The sequence below is a fragment of the Lissotriton vulgaris genome, unplaced genomic scaffold (genome assembly GCF_964263255.1).
Source record: "Lissotriton vulgaris unplaced genomic scaffold, aLisVul1.2 SCAFFOLD_1371, whole genome shotgun sequence".
Taxonomy (NCBI): Eukaryota; Metazoa; Chordata; class Amphibia; order Caudata; family Salamandridae; genus Lissotriton; species Lissotriton vulgaris.
This window is the reverse complement of record NW_028246465.1, coordinates 180258-200246: the sequence shown is the minus strand read 5'-3', so window position 1 is coordinate 200246 and position 19989 is coordinate 180258. Positions and strand designations below refer to the sequence as shown.

Sequence of the window (19989 nt, the reverse complement as noted above, 5' to 3'; positions counted from 1 at the left end):
AACTATATGGCTTGATTTCGAGTTTGGCTGGCACTCTGTCACAAATGTGATAGACATTGCTTCCACCATATTGCAAGTGCATTATTTGGTATGCCGGTTGTAAGAAGGCAGACGGGGTATCAGTCATGTTTGTGACGGAGTATTAATTTGCCAAACTCAAAATCAGGCCCTTAGTTTTCTTGAACAATACTAGAGTTTCCTAAAGTCGTAAAGTAAATCCAGATGTAACCTGGATGTATTCTGTCATCTAATGTAAGAACTAAGGGCCTTATTACGATGACAGGCGATAAGCAACATCCCTCACTGAACCCTAAAATCCCCTTTCTGTGCCTGAACTTCACCCATTCGTGACACCTAAAAACTCCTGACCACCCCTAAACATTTGCCATGCCTGAACGCAGAAAACCCTCACAAGTCCTAAACTCCACCCAAGTTTAATGTAATTTGGAATTTTTCCTTTAAAATGTTTCATTTCATTTTCGATTTATTTGTATTTTCTTTAAATTGTTTTTCTGTAAATTTGTTTTATCTTGATTTCGTTTCTACTAATATGGTTTCTCAGTTTTTGTTTTTCCGTTAATTCACATATATCACCTTCCTCCACTGTTCGAACCTTTATCTCACCCTTGCAGATTCTTTGTAATCTCTTCTTCCCTCTTTGAAGTGTTTTGCTTTATTGTTCTTCCTCTTCTGCCTTTTTCTCCCTTGATGTGGGTCAAAGTCCAATAATTAAAAAAAACGTTCTGGATTCCAAAAATGAATGCCGGTGGCCCCTACCTGGAAATTAAACACTATGTACTTAAGTGATTGGTTAAATTGACCTCCAGGTCAGTTTATGGTTTATTTATTGGGGCTACATGGAGTTTCAAAGCTGTATCAGTAAAGAGAAGCATTGGGACCCGCTTTCGAACACTCATTCGGACACTCATTCTGTTTGCCGTTTAACAATACGTATGGGTCCATGAGTGTAGCTAAACATACCAAACATTTTATATTGAGCTTCTTCAACTCACTTTGAGTTCTACAATCAAGGGATTATCAAGGAGAGGGGCACAAGGGACTTCTATCAGGAGAACATCCCTGCTTTTACTTCTTGCATAGCAAGGCATGACCCACAGCCACCAGTGACCGTCAAGCATGAATGTTCCCAAAACTTCGCCATATCCCACTGGGTGGCTTCTAGGCTGTCACGGCATAGATTGCAAATAAAATGCTTCCACTGCCCTGTAATATTGAAAATGTGGTGTTTGGCTTGAAAGAACATCTTAAGCTCTTGAGAAATAGAGAGCTACCATTTGGCAGCTTTGGGGACAGGCAAATAATACCTTCCTCATATGTAAATTATGCATGCCCGTTTATTAAGGTTTAGGTAAATACTTTTCCAGGCAGTAGAGATGCTTTTCTAAAGAAATATAAGAGATAGATAGATAGATAGATAGATAGATAGATAGATAGATAGATAGATAGATAGATAGATAGATAGAATAAGATACTTCTCTATATGTTTATCTATATATATCCCAGAACAAAAAACGTATTGTTTTAGGTTGTTTCTCATTCAGGGTGGATGCTGATAAAGCTTTGGCTGGATTTTGCTTGTACGCACTAGGCATGGAGACGCATGACTTAAATGTATTTCTTACATTATCGGTATCTGTCCTTCTCGATTATGAACCTCAACTTTGTTAACTTAATTTTTCCTAATTTACAATACCGGGAGACTTGCATGTGCTGCCCTTAACGTATCTGAATATATATTTCAAAGTACATTTAAATCGAATCAAAGCATACGTCTAGCATCACCCATAAGGCTCCCAGATGATTTAGTAATAAGCAAACACCACAGTTACTGACATCATAACACAATCTAACAAAAAATGAGTAGACATCCAGAATGCAGGGGCTCTCTTAGTTAAACGCAGCTCATGAAAACAATTGATAGTTTCCCTGGGTTTGGTGTGAATAATGCCTAAACATCAGAGTGCTTCTAGTGAGATGGGCAGCCTTGGAAAAAGTGGTGCCTGCGCCTGGCATGCCCTGCTCGTTTCTTTCTTTCCATTCAGCGAACAGTGCAGCACTTAGAGGGCAGAACTATTGATTCTTGGAAGGAGCAGAGACTTTTTATTGGCATTCAACACAACACAATAAAGAGACCTGTTCTTTATGTGGGGAAGGTTGTGCAGCAGAACTATATCAAGTGAGTCTGCGGCAGCGCCTCTCCACGGGGGAGGGGGGACGCACAGTGAGGCGCTTGACGACAGCCGCATGTTTTAGTAGATGTCTGACAGCTCGCGCGGGCCCACCGGACATTTGTCATTCTGTTTCCTCTGCTCCGCAGGCCATGGTGGAGACGGTAAACAACCTCCTGCAGCCGCAGGCCGTGAGCGCGTGGAGGGACCTGACGGCGAGCGACCAGCTGCGGGCCGCCACCATGCTGCTGGACACCGTGGAGGAAGGCGCCTTCGTGCTGACGGACAACCTTCTGAAGACGGACATAGTCCGGGAGAACACCGACAACGTCCGTGAGTACCACTTCCGTCCCCCTTTACAGTGACACAACACAATTGAGGGCACAAGCACACCCCTGACCGGCAAATTTAAACTGCACATTTTCTGTTGAACTGAAGACCAACACCTTTGTCGTTTTTGTGCGAAATCCATATTTTGTAGGTAGCAATAGCTTTTATTGAGCCCCAAAATTAAGCAAAACGTTTCTTTTGTGGGTTTAAAGAACGTTATCCATCCTCTTCCAAGTAGAATTCCTCCCTAAAGTACTACAGCTGAATGAGTTGATTAAGTGATACCCTCAACACTAATTCTTTGATTCACTTATGCAGTAATCAGCTAACACCTACAAACTGCATTTATGTTGTCATCGGGCCACTGTTGGGACAGCATTCAACACTTAAGCTGTCTGACAGCATATGGAAAGTCATGTCATGATCACGAGCTCTGTTGAAGCTTGCCCAACAGAGTCCACCTTCTAAGTTGATTACCTGGACAAAAACGTTTCGTGTGCTTGTGATTTGCACAATCACGAGCACACAAATAATGTGTGTCCAAAAAGGTCGTGCTGTGATCATGCTTTCTACAGGTGATGTTTTGGGGTGAAATCCATAAGAAGGTAGTCTAGCTGGCCACACTGCCCTAAAGTGCAGGAGACTTGTGCCACCAATGAAATCTTTTGTTTTTGAATAGTGCTATCATTACCACAGCACTAGACAGAGGTTTCTAATGTGTATACAAAGTCTATATTGTTGAACTGCTGCGCCCTCATTCATTTTGCCTCCAATAATTTAGCAAGTAGTGAGCAGTTTGTTTCTTGTGATGCCCCCTAGTGTTACCCTCTCTTAGTTCTCCTTTGTAAGGCATTCTTCATCATCTGACTATTCATTTATCTCCCTCCCTCTTTCTGATTTTTTCCCCTCTGCTAATCACCCCTTCCAAAATGGCTCGCCTTTCTTCTCTCTCTGCCCATTCAAATCAGGGCCACTCATTCCTTTTTCTCAGCCCCTGCACTACTGACTCAACTTCTCGTCCGCTCACATCATTCATTTCTTGTTCCATTGAGTCTTTCTTACACTTTTAAGCACCTGCAGCACCGTTCCCTACTCTGACTTTTTATATTTTCTTTACTACTTCGTTCCTTAATCCTATTAACACGTTATCTCTTCTAAGACACCTTCCACTGGTACCTTCTTGTGACACTTTTAACAGGTGTTACCCTGTTACCTCATTCAAAACGTGTTTCACTGCTTCCTACAGTTAAGAGTGTCCAACTCACATTTCCTTCTTTTGCTGCTTCTAGCAAGTATTCCTCCTTACTACTTCTGTTTCTTCCAACTCTTGTGTCACTGTTTTCTACTTCTCCCATTTATTTTTAACCTCACCTTCAATATGTTTTCTTATTTTTCCAAGTCAAAGACGTTTCACTTTTTCCTTTCTTTACCCCTCAAGCAGCTGTTCCCTTTTTTGTCCTCCTGCCACTTCTAACTTATGTTCTACTTTTTCTTCTTCTACCACACTCAACACATCTGCTACATTTTCCTTAGATAACAATGACCAACATGTGTTCCTGTGACACTGTCCTGTCATAAAGGGTTTCCCCATCATCTTCTTCTACACTCAGCCGGACTTCCACGGTTTCATCTGTAATAACATCCTAGAGTGTTCCGCTGTTCCTTCTCATATCACCCACAACTTGCGTTCCACTGTTTGCTTATCATTCAACTTCTTACACGTCCCACTATTCCCTTCCTTCACCCATCAAGCACATGCTCCTCTTTTTTTTCTTCTCTCCGACTCCATGTCCATGACTTATCAGACTTTTCTTTTATCAACCTCTAAGTTCTGTCCATTTCTGTCATACTTACCATGTTTTCTTTTTGCCGCCATTTTCTCTGTTACTGACCTCTGGTCAGCACTCAAGGTTACAACAGTCCCACATGCTGTACTGCTGTCTACAAACAGCTCTGGCATGCTCCATACTAGAGATCCTGAACAGAAATCCCTCTCATTGATAAGTCATCTTCACAGGTGATGCTTTCTGTTCTTTTTATTTTCAAATTTTGATTTAAAGCGTTGACAAGATTTCAGTAGATCTCAGTAGATGCTGAATGCCTATGGTGGAGAGCTATGGGGACATTGTAATCAAACACATATCATCAGGGTGGAGAACAACTTTCTGCGGCACTTGTTGGCCCTCCCCCCTAGCACCCCGTTGCTCCCACAAATATTTGATATGGGGATCACGCCAATTGATGAGAAGCTAGCCCTGAAACCATTAAGGTATTGGTGCAGGTTATGGGCTACACCAGACTTGGCCACTTATAGGCTGGAGCTCAGAGAAATACTCAGTTGGGCGTGCAGATCCAAATTTCCATGGCTCACTCATATTAAGGAGGAATGCATTAGGCTGGGAATTCCTGTCCTATGGACTGACCCAGAACAGGGCTGTAAACAGATCTCAGGCAACATGCTCACGAAACTATACCGAGCTGAGAACCTAAAAATGGCCCTGACTAACCCCAATAACGGCTCGAGAATTGCTACCTTCGTGCTGGTCAAAGATTTTTACTGCTTTGAACGCTTTTTAGATATTATCTATCCTGTTGTAGCTAGAAAATTGTTTGTGCAATGGAGGCATGGTGTTTTACCTTTAACCCCTTTGATGCTTGTGACGGAACCATTCCGTCATCAGTCACGGTTGGGCTGTGCTGATGATGGAATGGTTCCGTCACGGACACACACATTTACATAGGGACCCAGCACAGCAGGATAATCTCTCTAGCAGCCAAGGTGTTAAGGACATTCACATACAACTGGACATTGTCCGCACCGAAAAATTGCCCCTCTTGTGATTATGGCAGTGAAACTGAGACACATGTATTCTTTTTTTTGTCCTGCCTTCCAAAATCCGAGGAAGTACTGGCTCAAGCCGCTTTGCAATAATATTGGCTTCCGGCAGTGTGAGCATGCGCTCAGAGTGCTGAAAACTGATACCGCTGGACCAATTGTATTTGCTGTCTCACACTTTCTGGCTGCTATGTGGCGCATTCTAAGAGTTTTAATTGGCCAAGGTTAACCCTGGCCTGCGCGCCTAAAGATCCATTGTGCGTTGTATTCTTCTTTTTTTTAATCAACCAATCTACAATCTCAGTCGCTTTCTTAAATGTTTTTATCCATCGTTTTAAACTTTATCAGAAATGTGACAATTAATTGCTATGAGAATCTTTGGTTGTGAATTATAAATCTGTGCTTTTATGGTATTTTTTACCGAAATAAAGATTTTATGATGATGAATGCCTATGGCCTTCGCTCTCATTTTCCACATCTCATTCTATTGTTTGTGCAAGTCTACGTGTCTTGTTTTCATGCATTGTATTCTCTTTTGTAGCAAAAGTCCCATTTACTGGGCTTGTACTTTAATTAAATTTCAGAAAAGCTCCAGGACAGAGGCATTGAAATGGCAAAAAATCCTCAATTCAGTCAAAGTTGTAGTTTGAAAACAGTGTTATTTAAAACTGCATACTGTCGTCTTAAAACCTTTTTTAAAAAGTATTTCTCACTTTTTCTCGTAATAGAACTAGAAGTTGCAAGACTTATTACTGATATGAATTTAGAGGACCTGAAATTTCCACAGAACCTTGGCCATGGTAGCTCCATCCAGCTGTCGGCAAACACGCTGAGACAAAATGGCCGCTACGGTAAGCTGCTTTTTCTTTTCTTAGAACATGTTTTCCCTTTGTACTCCAGCAATTTGTTCTTCATCTGACCCCTTGAAACATCAATGCTATTGGCCAACAGACTTCAACGATCTATTTTATGTTGGGTTGCCAAAAAAATGTGTTGGACTTTTCAGCATGATACATGAATACTGTTCACCTAGAACAATGCAAGAACACATGCAAAAATCATACCATAAAAGTACAGCGATATGTTATTAGTTATCAGATTAAATCTACTGAAAAGAGCCATGCAATTCTGTTACCTTCAAAATTGTAGTTGTGGAGAAGGAGGGATTTATTATGAATCATAGCTGTATGTAGCTATCCAAGCAGTGGACCTTCCATCTCCTTTTTACCATGTACCCGAAGAGTGAAGTTGTTTTTTGGAAGAAGGAGTTAACCTTAGTATTGCATGGAATCAAGGACAGTGGCTTTCTTGTGTGTGTAATTCATAATATCAATCAGGAATGCACAGCAAGGTTTCAAGAATGTAAGGTCAAATTTAATTCACCAGATGAGTAACAGTTATATCTCTTGGAGTCACAGTGACCACTAGGACTGCAATTGTTTGCTGCTGTGTTTCTATGCGCTGCAAAATCTTGCTGCATTTGACAGGGTGGAGCGATGTGCTGTTATAGTGTCTTACACAATGACAAAAGGGGTACTAGACATAGATTTTGTGTTATTTCTTGGTAATCTGTATAACCAGTGGTTTAGAGTCCTCAACTCAATGAGTATTCCATCCCTCCTCAGTGCGAAGTATCCAACTTTGCCGTGCTGTAGACCTTATTCAGAAAATGATTGCAAACCTATATCCCATTAGTGATTTGGTTTTGCCCCTACTAATGTGCTGTGCAGCTGAAATCAGAAAATGTTGCCATTCTTTGTCTGCTAGTCAACCACCAGGTAAAATTGGCATGAGCTTGTTATAAAATTGTGGCCATGGCATCTAATGAAATCAAAGGTTATGTCATTGGCATCTCTAGAGCCAAGTATTGCGTATTTCGCCGCAAACTGGGACGCCTTCCTAAGTGTTTCCACTATGTGAAAGAGATATGAGCAGTAATTGTAAGCAGTCTATGCTTCATTTTCGCAATAATTGAAATATCTCGGCATCAATAGCACTCCATCTGAAGGACAGTTTGTGTAGCAGTCGATTCTACATACGCCAAAGGGCTTTAAAATCCAGATCATGTGCAATGAGTACTGTGGTCGTGATTTATACCTCTACTATGATTACTGGTGGGTGGAATTCCGTGGAGTTACATGAAAACTCCATGAGATTCCACAAAGTTCTGCGAGCGGGCGGAGATCAGCATGTGGCACTGCTCACATTGATTTTTTGCGCCGGGAGCTTGTTTCTCGCTGAAAAGTCTGCACGAATGGCACTTTGCACCAGGTCACAGAGCACTGCTTCTTTGCTGCTGGTCAAGTATATTTTTTATTCAAGTGGCAGCTTTATTACCGTGAATGGTCAAGACTGTCCGCGACCATCCACGTTGAGAAAATCTCACAAGTGCTCTTCTAGTGGTGTATGGTGAAGCCCATTCTCGCTTGCCAACTTACATAGTGTGGACCGGGAAGCGCAGCTGACCAATTGGGAGCCCATGGAGAACCTCTCACAGCTACAGAGCGGAAACGAAGTTGCGGGAGGCAAAGCCCGCGAAAAATACTGCGCTGGGATTGGGCACGTCATTTGAAACAGAGAGGCCACCCAATGGTTAACCAACGGGGTGGCCAGAGACAGAGGTAAAAGAAGGGGACAGGGGTTCCCTCAAGAATTCATGTTTGGAAGACACTGACCTCGTTTTTGTAGTGGTTGACGGAGTTTGACTGGAAATCGGCGTTACAAGTCTTAACACGTGGTGGCCAAAACTTCCCAAACTCTGCGGGCCGAGTGGAATTTAGCACCCACCCCCAACTATGATTATTCCTGTTCAGTGTTCAGTAAAGGTATACAGTGAATAGCTTGCTATGTAAAAAAAATTGCATGTTACCAAACCATTGCATTTGCACCTTATATTTCAAGTCCATATTCCTAGACTGCAGCCACTTAAATGTGGAAAGGGACGAAGACAACCATGCAAGGACCGTCCGAATAGCACTTGATAGTCATTCGCGCCATTACAACTCTGGCCTTGCAGCAGCCATCTTCGCAATACTGCAAGGGCGGCCATTTTCTCTTCATAACACATCCGACAGTTTGTGTCTCCGTGTTTCGTATCGTATAGCAGCAACTGTCACCTCACTGGGTGGCCGTGAAATGTGGCTATAGTCCTTTTCTAAGCATGTTCGAGGCAAAAGCCTGATTTTGTTTGCCTGCATTCCAGGGGCGTAACACAAGCCCCCGCAGGCCCCGCATTGCGGGGGGGCCTCGGGCTCCGGGGGGCCCCCAGCCGGGCCCCTCAATACATCTGTGACGCTGACGCACAGCAGGCTCTAAAATGGTGCGCAGACAGTGCCAGTGCGGGCCCCGGCCAGGGCCCCTTCAAATCTTTGAAATGGTGCGAGTGCCCGGCCGGGGCCCCAGCCAGGCTTTGAAATGGTGCGGGCGGGGGCCCCGGCTGGGGCCCCAGGGAGTATTCGAATTGGTGCAGGGCCCCGACCAGGGCCCGAGTCTTCGAAATACTGGGTGCAGGGGGCCCAGCCAGGCTTTGAAATGGTGCGGGCGGGGGCCCCGGGGTGCGGGGGGGACACGGCTGGGGCCCCGAGAGTCAAGTCCAGTCCAGTCCGAAATGGTGGGGGCCAATTTAATTTGGAGGCGGCAGGCACATGTGTGGCGGTTGTTGCTGAGCAGCCAGTGCTCGCACGTATTTTTGAAAATAAAATGCAACTAAAACCTGCACCACCTAGCTTAGTGGTGGTGCGGCGCCGGTGCGCCGTAAGCCGTACTGCTTATGTGGTTCCCAGGGCCGTCACTCTTGCAGCGCAAAATCTCTACCAATGACGGCCCTGGGGACCTTTGTTTGGCCTGCCCACGCGCTACCACAGTGACTCCTCGTATCGACTCGAGAGTCACTGCTTTCACTTTTGTTCAGTTGGGCAGCAGCTGAACTCGGAAATGGCTCACTGCATCACATGCACCCGATGACCCAGCCTGTCCCACCACCATGATGACCCGTGCAACTGAGCCTGCCAGCTAGAGCGAGCCTGATGTGGGCAGCCGGATACTGCAGGGAGAGAGAGGCAAGGCAGGCGGTCGGCATCTCGTAAAATGGAGCTGCTCTCGAGATGGCCACAGCTACAATTGCCTTCAAGTAAGTGTGTGCTTGAAGTTAAAGAGGAATTGTGGAAAGTGAATTTGGATGTCTGAACATGTTTTACAAACGAAGTGCTCGATGGGAAATGTAGTGTGGAAAACAAGCTAGCAATTTGCATACCAGTACTCATGGCTCATGAGAGAGGGAACATTTTGCATAATTAACCAATCGGGAGGATGTAATTGATATGGGTGCGTCGTGCGTGCGAAAGCGAGGAGATGAGGTCGGAAGCTTTTAACGTGTGAGACAGGTATGAAGAAAGCTTGTAAATGTTGGCATTTAAAACCTCTAATGACACAAAACGGCTTTGCTGTGAATTCAGGGTGAAGGCAATATAAGAAATCGACAGGTTTAAGTGCACACATACGACCTGAAATGGGCAGAGGTGAGGAGTGGGACGTTGTTAGTAAAGTTCACAGTATGAAAGGAAGTGAGTAATTTAGAAGTGTTGCAGGGGATGAAAGCAACGGGAGTTGAAGTGTAAAATTCGAGGAAGGGATGAGAACATGCACTAGGTTTGATGTGTGATGGCGAGCTGGAGCAGTTTGACTAGTTATAAAGAGAGATGAATGGGTAATGAGAGGATGGACAAGGTAGAAGTAAGTAATGTGACTCTGTGAGAGATCGTATGGATTCATGGTTGGTAGATTAAAAGAGCCAATTTAGGTTGTGATTGGTCAGGTGGTGAAAGGTATTTGAGAAAGCAGGGCATATGCAAAGTGGGATTCTGAAGGGGGAGAACATGAATGTTTTTCGAAAGTAAGCATGGAGGGGTGATTGTTTTAACGCATGAGAAGGAGGATGAGGAAGGACTTAGTGCAGGGATTGATTTAATGGTTTAACCGTTGGTTATCACTAGTGCTGTTGGTTGGAGGGGGAGAAGTGGGGGTATATACGTAAATTGCATGGTAACGTTGCACTTTGATAAAAAGATGTTTTTGGAAGTGTTTATAATGTAAGATTGGTGGGGGTGTAAACGACGCCCCAGTTCATGTTCAAGTTAAAGAGGGGCATCAAATAAGAGTCCTTGCTGGCAAGGTTTCAGATTTTCTTTTGTTTGACATTTTAATAATTTTAGTGTAATTATGAGCGACATTCAATGACTAAGAGTGACGCTTTCTCATGAGATAAAAATCAAGCAAAGACTACAGGGAAAACATACCAATATCAGAATTAACACCCATTTGAGCAATAGGTCTAATAATATCTTACAACTGCTGCACAGCACCAAAATTCAATACCAAAAAATGTAGCCCATATAGTGAACCTGTCCCACCTACACTTCAGGGTGTGTACTGGAAGACCGCGTCCATATGTGATTTTACTGCAGGAAAGGTTTATGGTAATATAAGAAAAATCAAGAGTACAACCGAGTGCAGCAAACTCAACACACCCAGAAAAAAGCCCAAAACAATCAGCCCAAAACTGTCACTTCAGGGGTTGCATTGGAAGCGGGCATGAAACTCGTTTATAAAAGTATAAACACTACAATGCCCTACCTGCTGGCTATGCCTTATACTTAGACTTATCTGTCTCTCAGCCTGAGGCTTAATGCATTTCTAGTGCTTTGCAGCATTTGTACGATTTTCTTGTTGCTCTAATTTAATATATTTCCCTCTTCATTGCTGGATTTTGCTCGGGAGAAAGTGTCACTCCTAGTCCTTGAAATGTCACTCATTATTACACTGAAATTCTGATAATGTCACACAGAGCAATCTGAAACCTTGGCAGCTATGACCCTGACAGCCTAAATAAGGTAAGTGAAAATGAATTACAATTGAATTCTTATTCCTCTGTTCTATACAGCAGCAGTAGGAACTTAACTTAAGGGCGGCTGTCCGTTTAAGGTATCACTGGATATGGGTGACACTGACAGTTGGAAGGATCTCTAGTTTTGACCTGGGGGCCAAAGGTGGGTCGATGGTGCTGCTTTTCAAAGGAGTCTCTAATGACTGCTGGACTGCAGTGCTGGCTGACACCACATGAAGTTACTCAGAGGCAAGGGCGCGGGGCAGGCCTTTAAGGAATGCATGTGGTGGATGAGAAAACATGAAACTGCCTGCACTGTGGGGAAAAATATGTAAATTGTATTTTTTTACGCTATGGACTTTCTTACAGCTCCATTATGGGGGGGGGGACTAACCTAGTTAGTCAGTTTGCAAGTAACATCATAGTCTGTGCCATCACAGCCTGTGATGTCACAATGCATGACCTCACACGTGGCATCACAGTGGTAAGTGACATCACATATCATGAGGGCATTTGAGCGCATTATGAGAATTAACAAATTAGATTTCGCTTTGGGGTTGTGCTAAAAAAATGTGGCGCAATCCTGATTCCTCAACTAATTTTACAAATTTTCTAAAAGCCTGCCTCAAAGAAATTGGCAGCAAGGAGAAGCATGTTGGTAGATCTTTTATGCTTAATTGTTTGCAAAGTCTGCGTTTTCTAATATTTTTAGGGGTGAAGACATCTGCTGCAGAGGTGCCCAGTATATATCATGGAATAATAATTGGTGAGATAACCCAGGTGGTTAAAGTATTTCTTGGAGCAATTTCTGTTTTGTGTAGTCCCAGATCTGACTCGAAGTAGTATAGAAGGTTAATGTGCTTGCAAAGCACATCATGTAATATGCAAGTGATAGAATGTTTTTTAGGTAGCAAGGTATGTGGGTTACTGCTTTGAACACAGATCATTTCGTTACTTGCAGCTCATAAATAGTAAGCCTTTTACTATTGCACAGTGAACCATGTAGGCTATGTGACTGCTGCACCTTTTAACCCTCACTGACTCATGCAATACATCTTGTACACTGATGTACACACTTGCATGAAAATAGTGCTATTTAAATTGTGCGTAAATACTGGGACAAACCAACACATATGACATTCTTACAGTTCATGCACTTACATAAAGGGACCTAATAAAGTCAAACGCATGCCTCTCTTAAGCACCTGTGAAGAGATAACAAGCTGTGTGCTTTTGTTTCCCTCTGTTGCATTTACATAGTGTAAGGTTCCAGGCCACTCCATCAAAAGGAGGCCTAATGGCCCCTTAACTCAACCTTCATCTCTGGCCCAGCTGGAGGTGAACATAAAAAAGCCCCCCTCGCTTCCAGCACGTTGCTGATGGTAATGAAAAGCAGACAATGTGCAGGTGCTGCTGAACGTGTCCAGGAGTCTGAAAATGACACCAGGACACGTTCAGCATATTTCTGTGTGGCCCAACTTCTTGGCAGGGTGGACTGCGTTCACACTGTGAAAATTGTGGGTGGACCCACACAGCACCTCCGCTCCGACCTTTGCTTTCACCTGCAGGGGAGTAGGGAGTGGCGTAACTTGAACCCTGCCAATCCACTCCGCTGCTCGCTGTCCTTTTTCCCCAGCCCCTCGTCCAGAGGCAGCAATCTGAGGGATAGCCCTGGGCGCCAGAAGCTCTAGCTACGCCCCTGCCCGTCGTCACCCGTGTGAGTGTCTGAGACTGAATGAGGTGAGCAGTTATTATAATTGAGCTCACACGCAAATGCGCGTTAGGTGTGCCGGGTGGCATCAGGGGCGCGCATATCCATACTCAATAAGACAGAGAAGAGAACGAAGACAAAGCCAGGCCCGCCCACGCTCAGGACTGTCCAAACAGCCGAACTCCGAAGTAAGTCAGTCACCGGCGGGGCCTCCAGCCTCAGGCGGTGACACCCCATGGAAGGACAGACCGTGGCCATGGGGGGAGTAGTTGACGATCTTAAATGACTTTGGCAAACCAAGGGAATGAAGTCACAAAAGCTGCAAATGGATATATGCTTCCTTTGCAAATCAACAAGCCTTCTTCTTTCCATTCATTTTAAACAACCGTAGGCACTCGGACTTTAATGTGCCTATTAAGGCATGCAAACACAGACATGCACACGTTCTCACAGATGGAGTCGTGTCTCTGTGGTACCTGTCTCTTCCTGTGTTCCTTTTTACCTTCTGTGATTTCCAAGTGTTACCTCCCCACCCCTAGCAAATACAAGGCTTTTAAGAGGTCGTGATTGAGCCAAGGGTCACGCCTGTGTGATGTCTGTTCGGGTGAAAGGATGTCACGTCTTCTGATGTCCATGATAGATCCTGGTGAATCTCGTCTTTGTATTTTACCGTGTTGATTTATTAGCATACAGTATCCACGAGAAGGCTTTGATAGTATTTTCTAAAAATAGTTCATACATTTGCTGCAGATTCTTTTTATTATGATTGTATTCTTTTATATATTATATTGATGCGTGGGTTCAGTTATCAGGTGGGCAACAACAAATAATTTGTAATCTACAGTTATGAAGAACATAACACTTACACGTGAATATCTCTATAGTGTACCCAGCAGCATTACATGTGGTTGCAATCCAAAGAGAGGGAGACAGAGAGGGAGGGAGAGAGAGAGAGACAGGGAGGGAGAGAGAGAGAGAGACAGAGAGGGAGGGAGACAGACAGAGAGGGAGGGAGAGAGAGAGACCAGGAGGGAGGGAGGGAGGGAGAGAGAGAGACAGAGAGGGAAAGAGAGAGACAGAGAGGGAGGGAGGGAGAGAGAGAGAGAGACAGGGAGAGAGAGAGAGAGAGACAGGGAGGGATGGAGAGACAGACCGGGAGGGAGAGAGAGAGAGGGAGGGAGAGAGAGACAGAGAGGGAGGGAGACGGAGGGAGGGAGAGATAGAGAGAGGGAGGGAGAGAGACAGGGAGAGATAGAGAGGGAGGAAGAGAGAGAGAGAGACAGAGACAATATAGAGGCATTTCCTTTAAATGTTGGAGGTTTCAAAGCAAAATATGCTAGATTTCTGGGTGGTAGGGCAAAGTGGTACATGGTGGGCCGCACCGCTGCGGGGGGCATGGTGGGTCGCGCCGCGGGGGGCCCCCTCCATGTGCTTTGCAGGGGGGCCCCCTCAAGTTTCGTTACGCCACTGCTGCATTCAGTTGGCATTCGAATTCAATACAGCTGAGCTCTAAGGTGAAACTCATTTATATTTAATTTTAGTTCCCTTCTCGTGGTAGCACTGGCCCATTTTACTGTCACGTTTGAGAAAAATAACATAATTGTCAACAAGCAGCTGATATCCCGCCACCTAGAGCAGTCCGGCTGATTGCGTCCTCGCTCTTCACACATGTCACCTTCTAAAGTGTCAAAAATACAGCGATGGTGTCATGGGTCGCCACCGGTGTGGTCCGCTGTGGCCTTTTACGTTTTGACATAAGCGGACAGGGCGAAATGGATTGTCCTGCCTGCCTGCAGGTAAAAATAACATTTCAGATATATCTGTGAAGAAAGAAAACCCACATTTTTATACAGACAAAACCGTCTGAGCTCTCGTCGACAGCATATGTTTTATTAGACTGTCATACTGAATTCCGCACAGAGCCGTTCCTGGTAATTTAATTTCTCCTAGCGCCAAGTCATGCTGTACCTTCCATACTCCTCCGGGTAGCGCCACTGGTGCCAGAAAAAGGCAATGCTGAGAAATATCTCGAAGCACCAGGGGACAATAGCAGATTAGGTTTCAGTATTATTTTAATATTCCTGCATATATTAATCCACGGACAGTGTGCTCTGGTACATAATGGGCCATTGCAGGCCTGATGGATGAGCGAGGCTACTGTATGTGCATTTCGCCACCTGGGCGCGAGCAGGACGATCTGTCATCCCGCACACCACCTGCGCCGTATTTCACGGCTCAAGCCGCCATATTTAACATGAAATATTGCCAGCTAAGAGTTGGATGCAAGAGAGCGGATGAACAACTTTGCTTCTTTTATTGTACAAGGCGATATTTTAACGACTTTCCGTGGGATGCGTTAGCTTATTAGTTTATTGTCAGTTCAGAGAAAGCCAATAGGAGTTGACGAAGTCAGAGACGTTTTAAGGCATGGGCAAAGTAGGCTCAGGCCCTGACCACCCCCAGGCTTTTTGGGCCCCCTGATAGAGCCATCTTTGTTCTGCAGAGAGTCTTGCTCGGATGACCTTGAATAATTTTAAAAGATTGTTTTAAATGTAAAAGAGCTGCTTCCCTTTTACAATAATGAAAATACACACCACTATTCCTGAATATTAGATGTACGCACATTTAGAATTTGGACGAGTGTGCCTGGCCAAAGAGGGTATGAAACAGCTGAAATTGGATCATAATTTCAAAGCTATTTTGAAAAGGGTCCCCCAAAATACATGTGGCCAAGGGCCTCAAAATCCTTAAGATGTCCCCGTTGACAATGTTGCAAAATACGCAGAAAGTTTGATTGCTCAACAAGGCACATGCTGCGGGCCTGATAAAGAATGCCCATGAGAAATGCCGCCACACTGCTGCGAGAGTGAATGCGTCTTTGTGTTTTGTACTATAGCAATTTCAATCCCCTCGATTTATTGTCCCTGCAAAGTGTTATTGTAAATCGCGCCCCCTCCCTCCTGCCAGTGTTCTTTATGGGCCAGCAATGTGAGCGGAGTCAACCCTCCCTGATTCATGGGCTCTGTTGCCTACATTGGTCCTTTGTGGACCAAATTGGGAAGTGCCAGGTTCACTTTTACTAATGGAGTCTGACAAATTTCTTTATGAGCCCCATTAACGTAAATGCTTTACTCATTTGCTTTATTGTTCTGTAATGAGTGCAGTCTGCAGAGGATTCTGCGCGGCGGCATAGCCGAGGCTGACAGGACGCCATCTTGCGGGAGATGCTTCAAGGATCAGACAAAGGTCTGCTTCTGGTCAAGTTATGAAAGAGGCCAGCAGACTACTAGTAAACAAAGGCACTTTCTAAAATGTACTCCAAGGAATGATCCATATAACATTGGCTGTCAATTTCGAGCAGAAATGGATAGTAGCTTGACCCACCCCCCACGCACTTTCTTCCTAAACACAGTTTTATCTTGTTCTACCAGGAGTTAAGCAGGAGCCTAAAGTTTTCCTGAGTATCCCGCCACCAGCGATATGGAAAGCCAGTTTTGATGAATATTAAGGATTCATAGATTTAATTCCACGTCATGGTTCGTGGTACTTTCTCCCTGCACTCTATGCTTCCTGTCGCTCTTTCTCACTTTAGCAAGGTTTTTTTTTATTTCTGATTTCTCTTCTCGTCACTGTTTCCCTGTTCCTCTTTTGTTTCTCTCTTTTCTTTTGTTGTGGGTAAAGGTTTGGCTTTCACAAATCACCCCAATCCCCAAAAATGAGTTCCGGTACCCATCACCTGCATTCTCTGGTGGAGATGAAGCTCTGGATTTCACTCACTGTCAGGATTGCAATTTTTTTCCATGTACCCTTGTTTAAGGTTTTAGCTTGTGTTTTTCTTCTGACAACGCCGAAGTGTTTTTTAGCCCTAATTCCCAGTTGGTGGGAAGAGCAGGTGCTATTTATCTAACATGATAAAATACAATATCCCAGGGTTTTGAATGTCTTAAATGCACTTAATAGCACATATTCAGAGTTTTGGGGAAGTAATTCAACTTTTATGGTCTCAAATGGCCGAAATAAAGAATTTTTGAATTGGATTGGAATTCACAACAAATCTTGCATATTACGGCAAATACCATACGGTTTTTCCAAGTAAAATTCCGTCGGGTTATACCTGCCAATATTTAAGGAAGGCTAAGGTCTTTAATGTACCCGGAAGTTGAAGTGTGTGCAGTAAATATTACTTATTTTGCAATTCCGACCCCAACACAAACAGGGATTTGTGCAGGGTTTGGAAAACACCAACTCCGAATCATGCCTTTACTAATTGACTTGTACGAGAAGATACCTCAAATGTTGAAACTGCAGAACTGAACCATGTTTCGGTGCAAATGCCCTGGGAATCAGGATTCAAGAAACTTTTGCTGCAATGTCCTGTGACTGACCCTCTATTCTTTTGCAAAATGTAAGTTTGAGCAACTCTGCCCGATATTTGTATTCTGTTCCCTCTAATCGCAGAAGGAGTTTGAGAGCAAAGTGACATACTCGCACACCTTAAGCTGAGTCATCAATGATCCAATTTCATCCGCCACTTGTGAAAAATGACCATTAGGCTCCAACTCCTTTCACATTCGCATCCTTCCTGGGTCCAAAGCAGCACGTGAGCCATCTGTTTTTGCCAGAGTACACCCTTGGTACAAAATGTGTCTTAATGGAGCATTTTGCTGACTCGAGAGTGCAGATTGTCAGTCACTGGGTTTTGATACATGCTCAAGTGCTTGTATGTAATGATAGGTGGTAGCAAATCTGCAAAGAATCCAAAGTGCATGTGCACAGAAGAGTGACAGCAAGTAGGCTAAGACAGCCTTGAGAGTAAGGAATTCTTGCAACAGACTTTGGGCCTCATTAGAATGGCGGTGAATCCACATCCTCCGGGCCGGCGGAAGCCACCGCCGGCCCGGAGGATGCGGATTCCCCGCCGCGGCCACAGGAAACACCCACCGCCAAATTAGGATGGTGGTGGGATGGTCGTGGGAACAGCGGCGGACGGCAGGTCCGTCCGCCGCTGTTCCGCGGGTTGTTGGGCGCTATTTGGTGGCGGTGTCTGCAAGACACCATCAGCCAAATTAGGATGTGTGTAGGAACATGCTTTTCCGCGGCGGCTTTACCGCTGTGCAAAAGCATGTGGAACTTTGCTTCTGGGGGCCCCTTGCAGTCCCCCAGGGTGAAGGGGTGGTGGGGTGCACATGGGGGGTACCTATGGTACCCCCCTGCATTTACATGCACAAAGCGCCAGGCACCGCGCGGTGTCTGCCGCTTTGTGCATGTAAATGTAAATGCAAATCATGCATTTTTTACTTTGCGGCGGGTGCTTCATACGGGATGTGACCGCCAGGGTGGCAGTCGCATCCTAATTGCAATGGAGGGACCACCGCTGCCCCTGTGGACGGTCCCTCCACCTCGGGGGTGGCGGACGGACGCAGGTCCGTCCGCCATCCTAATGAGGCCCTATATTTGCAAGCTGAGAGCTTAGTACAAATCTACGCATTGTGTGAATTTACTTTTGCTTCCTGGTAGACGGTGTAGTAGATATCTGCAACTGTTGTTGGTGTTGCTTTTAGGTGAGGGAAAGATCGGATAGCTTGGATGTTTTTTAACTGTTGTAAGTCAGTGGACGCCTAGGGCTGTTACTGCTCTTGGTGTAGGCGAGTGATGGCACACATGGCTGGGCACTGATTGGTGTTACTTCGAAACAGAGGATACATGAGTCAAATTGGCTACTACTTCTTTTCTTTTCAAACCTATTATTAAACAGGTGATTGATAGCATTACTAGTACATGTAAGATCTCGTACACTTATGAAATAGCACATACCTGTGAAGCTAAGTAATGCAAACCCGACCAAGCAACTTTTAAATCTGTTATGATCTGTTTTAAGATATTGTGAGTTCAAAATCATTAGAGTCTGAAATTTGTAATCCCTCCCTCATCTTTCCAAAATATGAATTTCCTCACAGGTGAAATCAGAGTGGCCTTTGTCCTGTACAACAACCTGGGAACGTACCTGTCTACAGAGAATGCCAGCATGAAATTAGGCACTGAGGCTATGGCCACCAATCACTCAGTCATAGTGAATTCCCCGGTCATTACTGCTGCTGTCTATAAAGAGTTCAACAACAAGCTCTATCTGGCTGATCCTGTGGTGTATACTGTCAAGCACATCAAGGTACGTACTGGAGGAAAAGGTGTATGGAGACAAGCATCAACATGCAGTTTCCCCCATTCTAAGTGTGGTCACATTTTCTTGCATCCATTGTGGGTTTGGGAGATTTCTACTTGCCACATCCCGCCCCTCCTTGAGAGTTAGTGTTAACAGTGGAACTGGTCAAATTGTGGGGCTGGGGTTAAAAATATACCTAATTAAGGGTTTATGGGGACAATGTGGAGATCAGTCTTGCCACAGCAGTCTCACTGCACTCTTAGTTGCTTTCAGCAGCCCTGGTCTGCGTGTGAAGTGCTCTCATCCAGTAATCCCGGTGGACCTGGTATTGATCCCATCTATATTACTGCACTAATTAGAATGAGACCCTTAGTGCTGAAGCCAAATTCACATTTGTGTGCCTCTGATGGTAACAGTGTATTGTCAGACACTGTATATTTTGAATACCACCCACAATACGCATGTACTGTGGGTGAATGTAGTACAGCCCCAAGCATCCATCCTGTGCACTATTCAAATAGACATTAAGTGCTCTCCGGCAGTGAGACTTGTAAATTACCTAACCTCATCGATGCTCAGAACGGGAAACAACATTTACAACGCAACTTTTACATCCCACTACCATTACATCGCAGTCATTACATCGCAACATCCTTTACATCGCATGCCATTACAACTCAAACATTACATTGCATGACACTACAATGCATACCATTACAACGCATAGTACCCTTACACTATCCAACACTTACCCTACTGTTGCACCCCCTGGAGTTAGAATAGTAATGTTTACCCCTACACTATCCAACACTTACCCTACTGTTGCAGCCCCCGGAGTTAGAATATTAATTTTTACCCCTATACTATCCAACACTTACCCTA

At 44.6% G+C, this 19989-nt stretch overlaps 1 protein-coding gene across 1 annotated transcript in view; it reads left to right on the top strand.

Moving 5' to 3' along the window:
• The window catches only part of LOC147665952 (adhesion G protein-coupled receptor L3-like), a 477982-nt gene that overhangs the window by 327579 nt on the left and 130414 nt on the right, over window positions 1-19989 (top strand). Inside the window, exons 9-11 of the mRNA XM_086949385.1 lie at window positions 2339-2522; window positions 6084-6206; window positions 18905-19113. Of these exons, the coding sequence (XP_086805511.1) occupies window positions 2339-2522; window positions 6084-6206; window positions 18905-19113 (516 nt within the window). The remainder of the gene's footprint in view (window positions 1-2338; window positions 2523-6083; window positions 6207-18904; window positions 19114-19989) is intronic.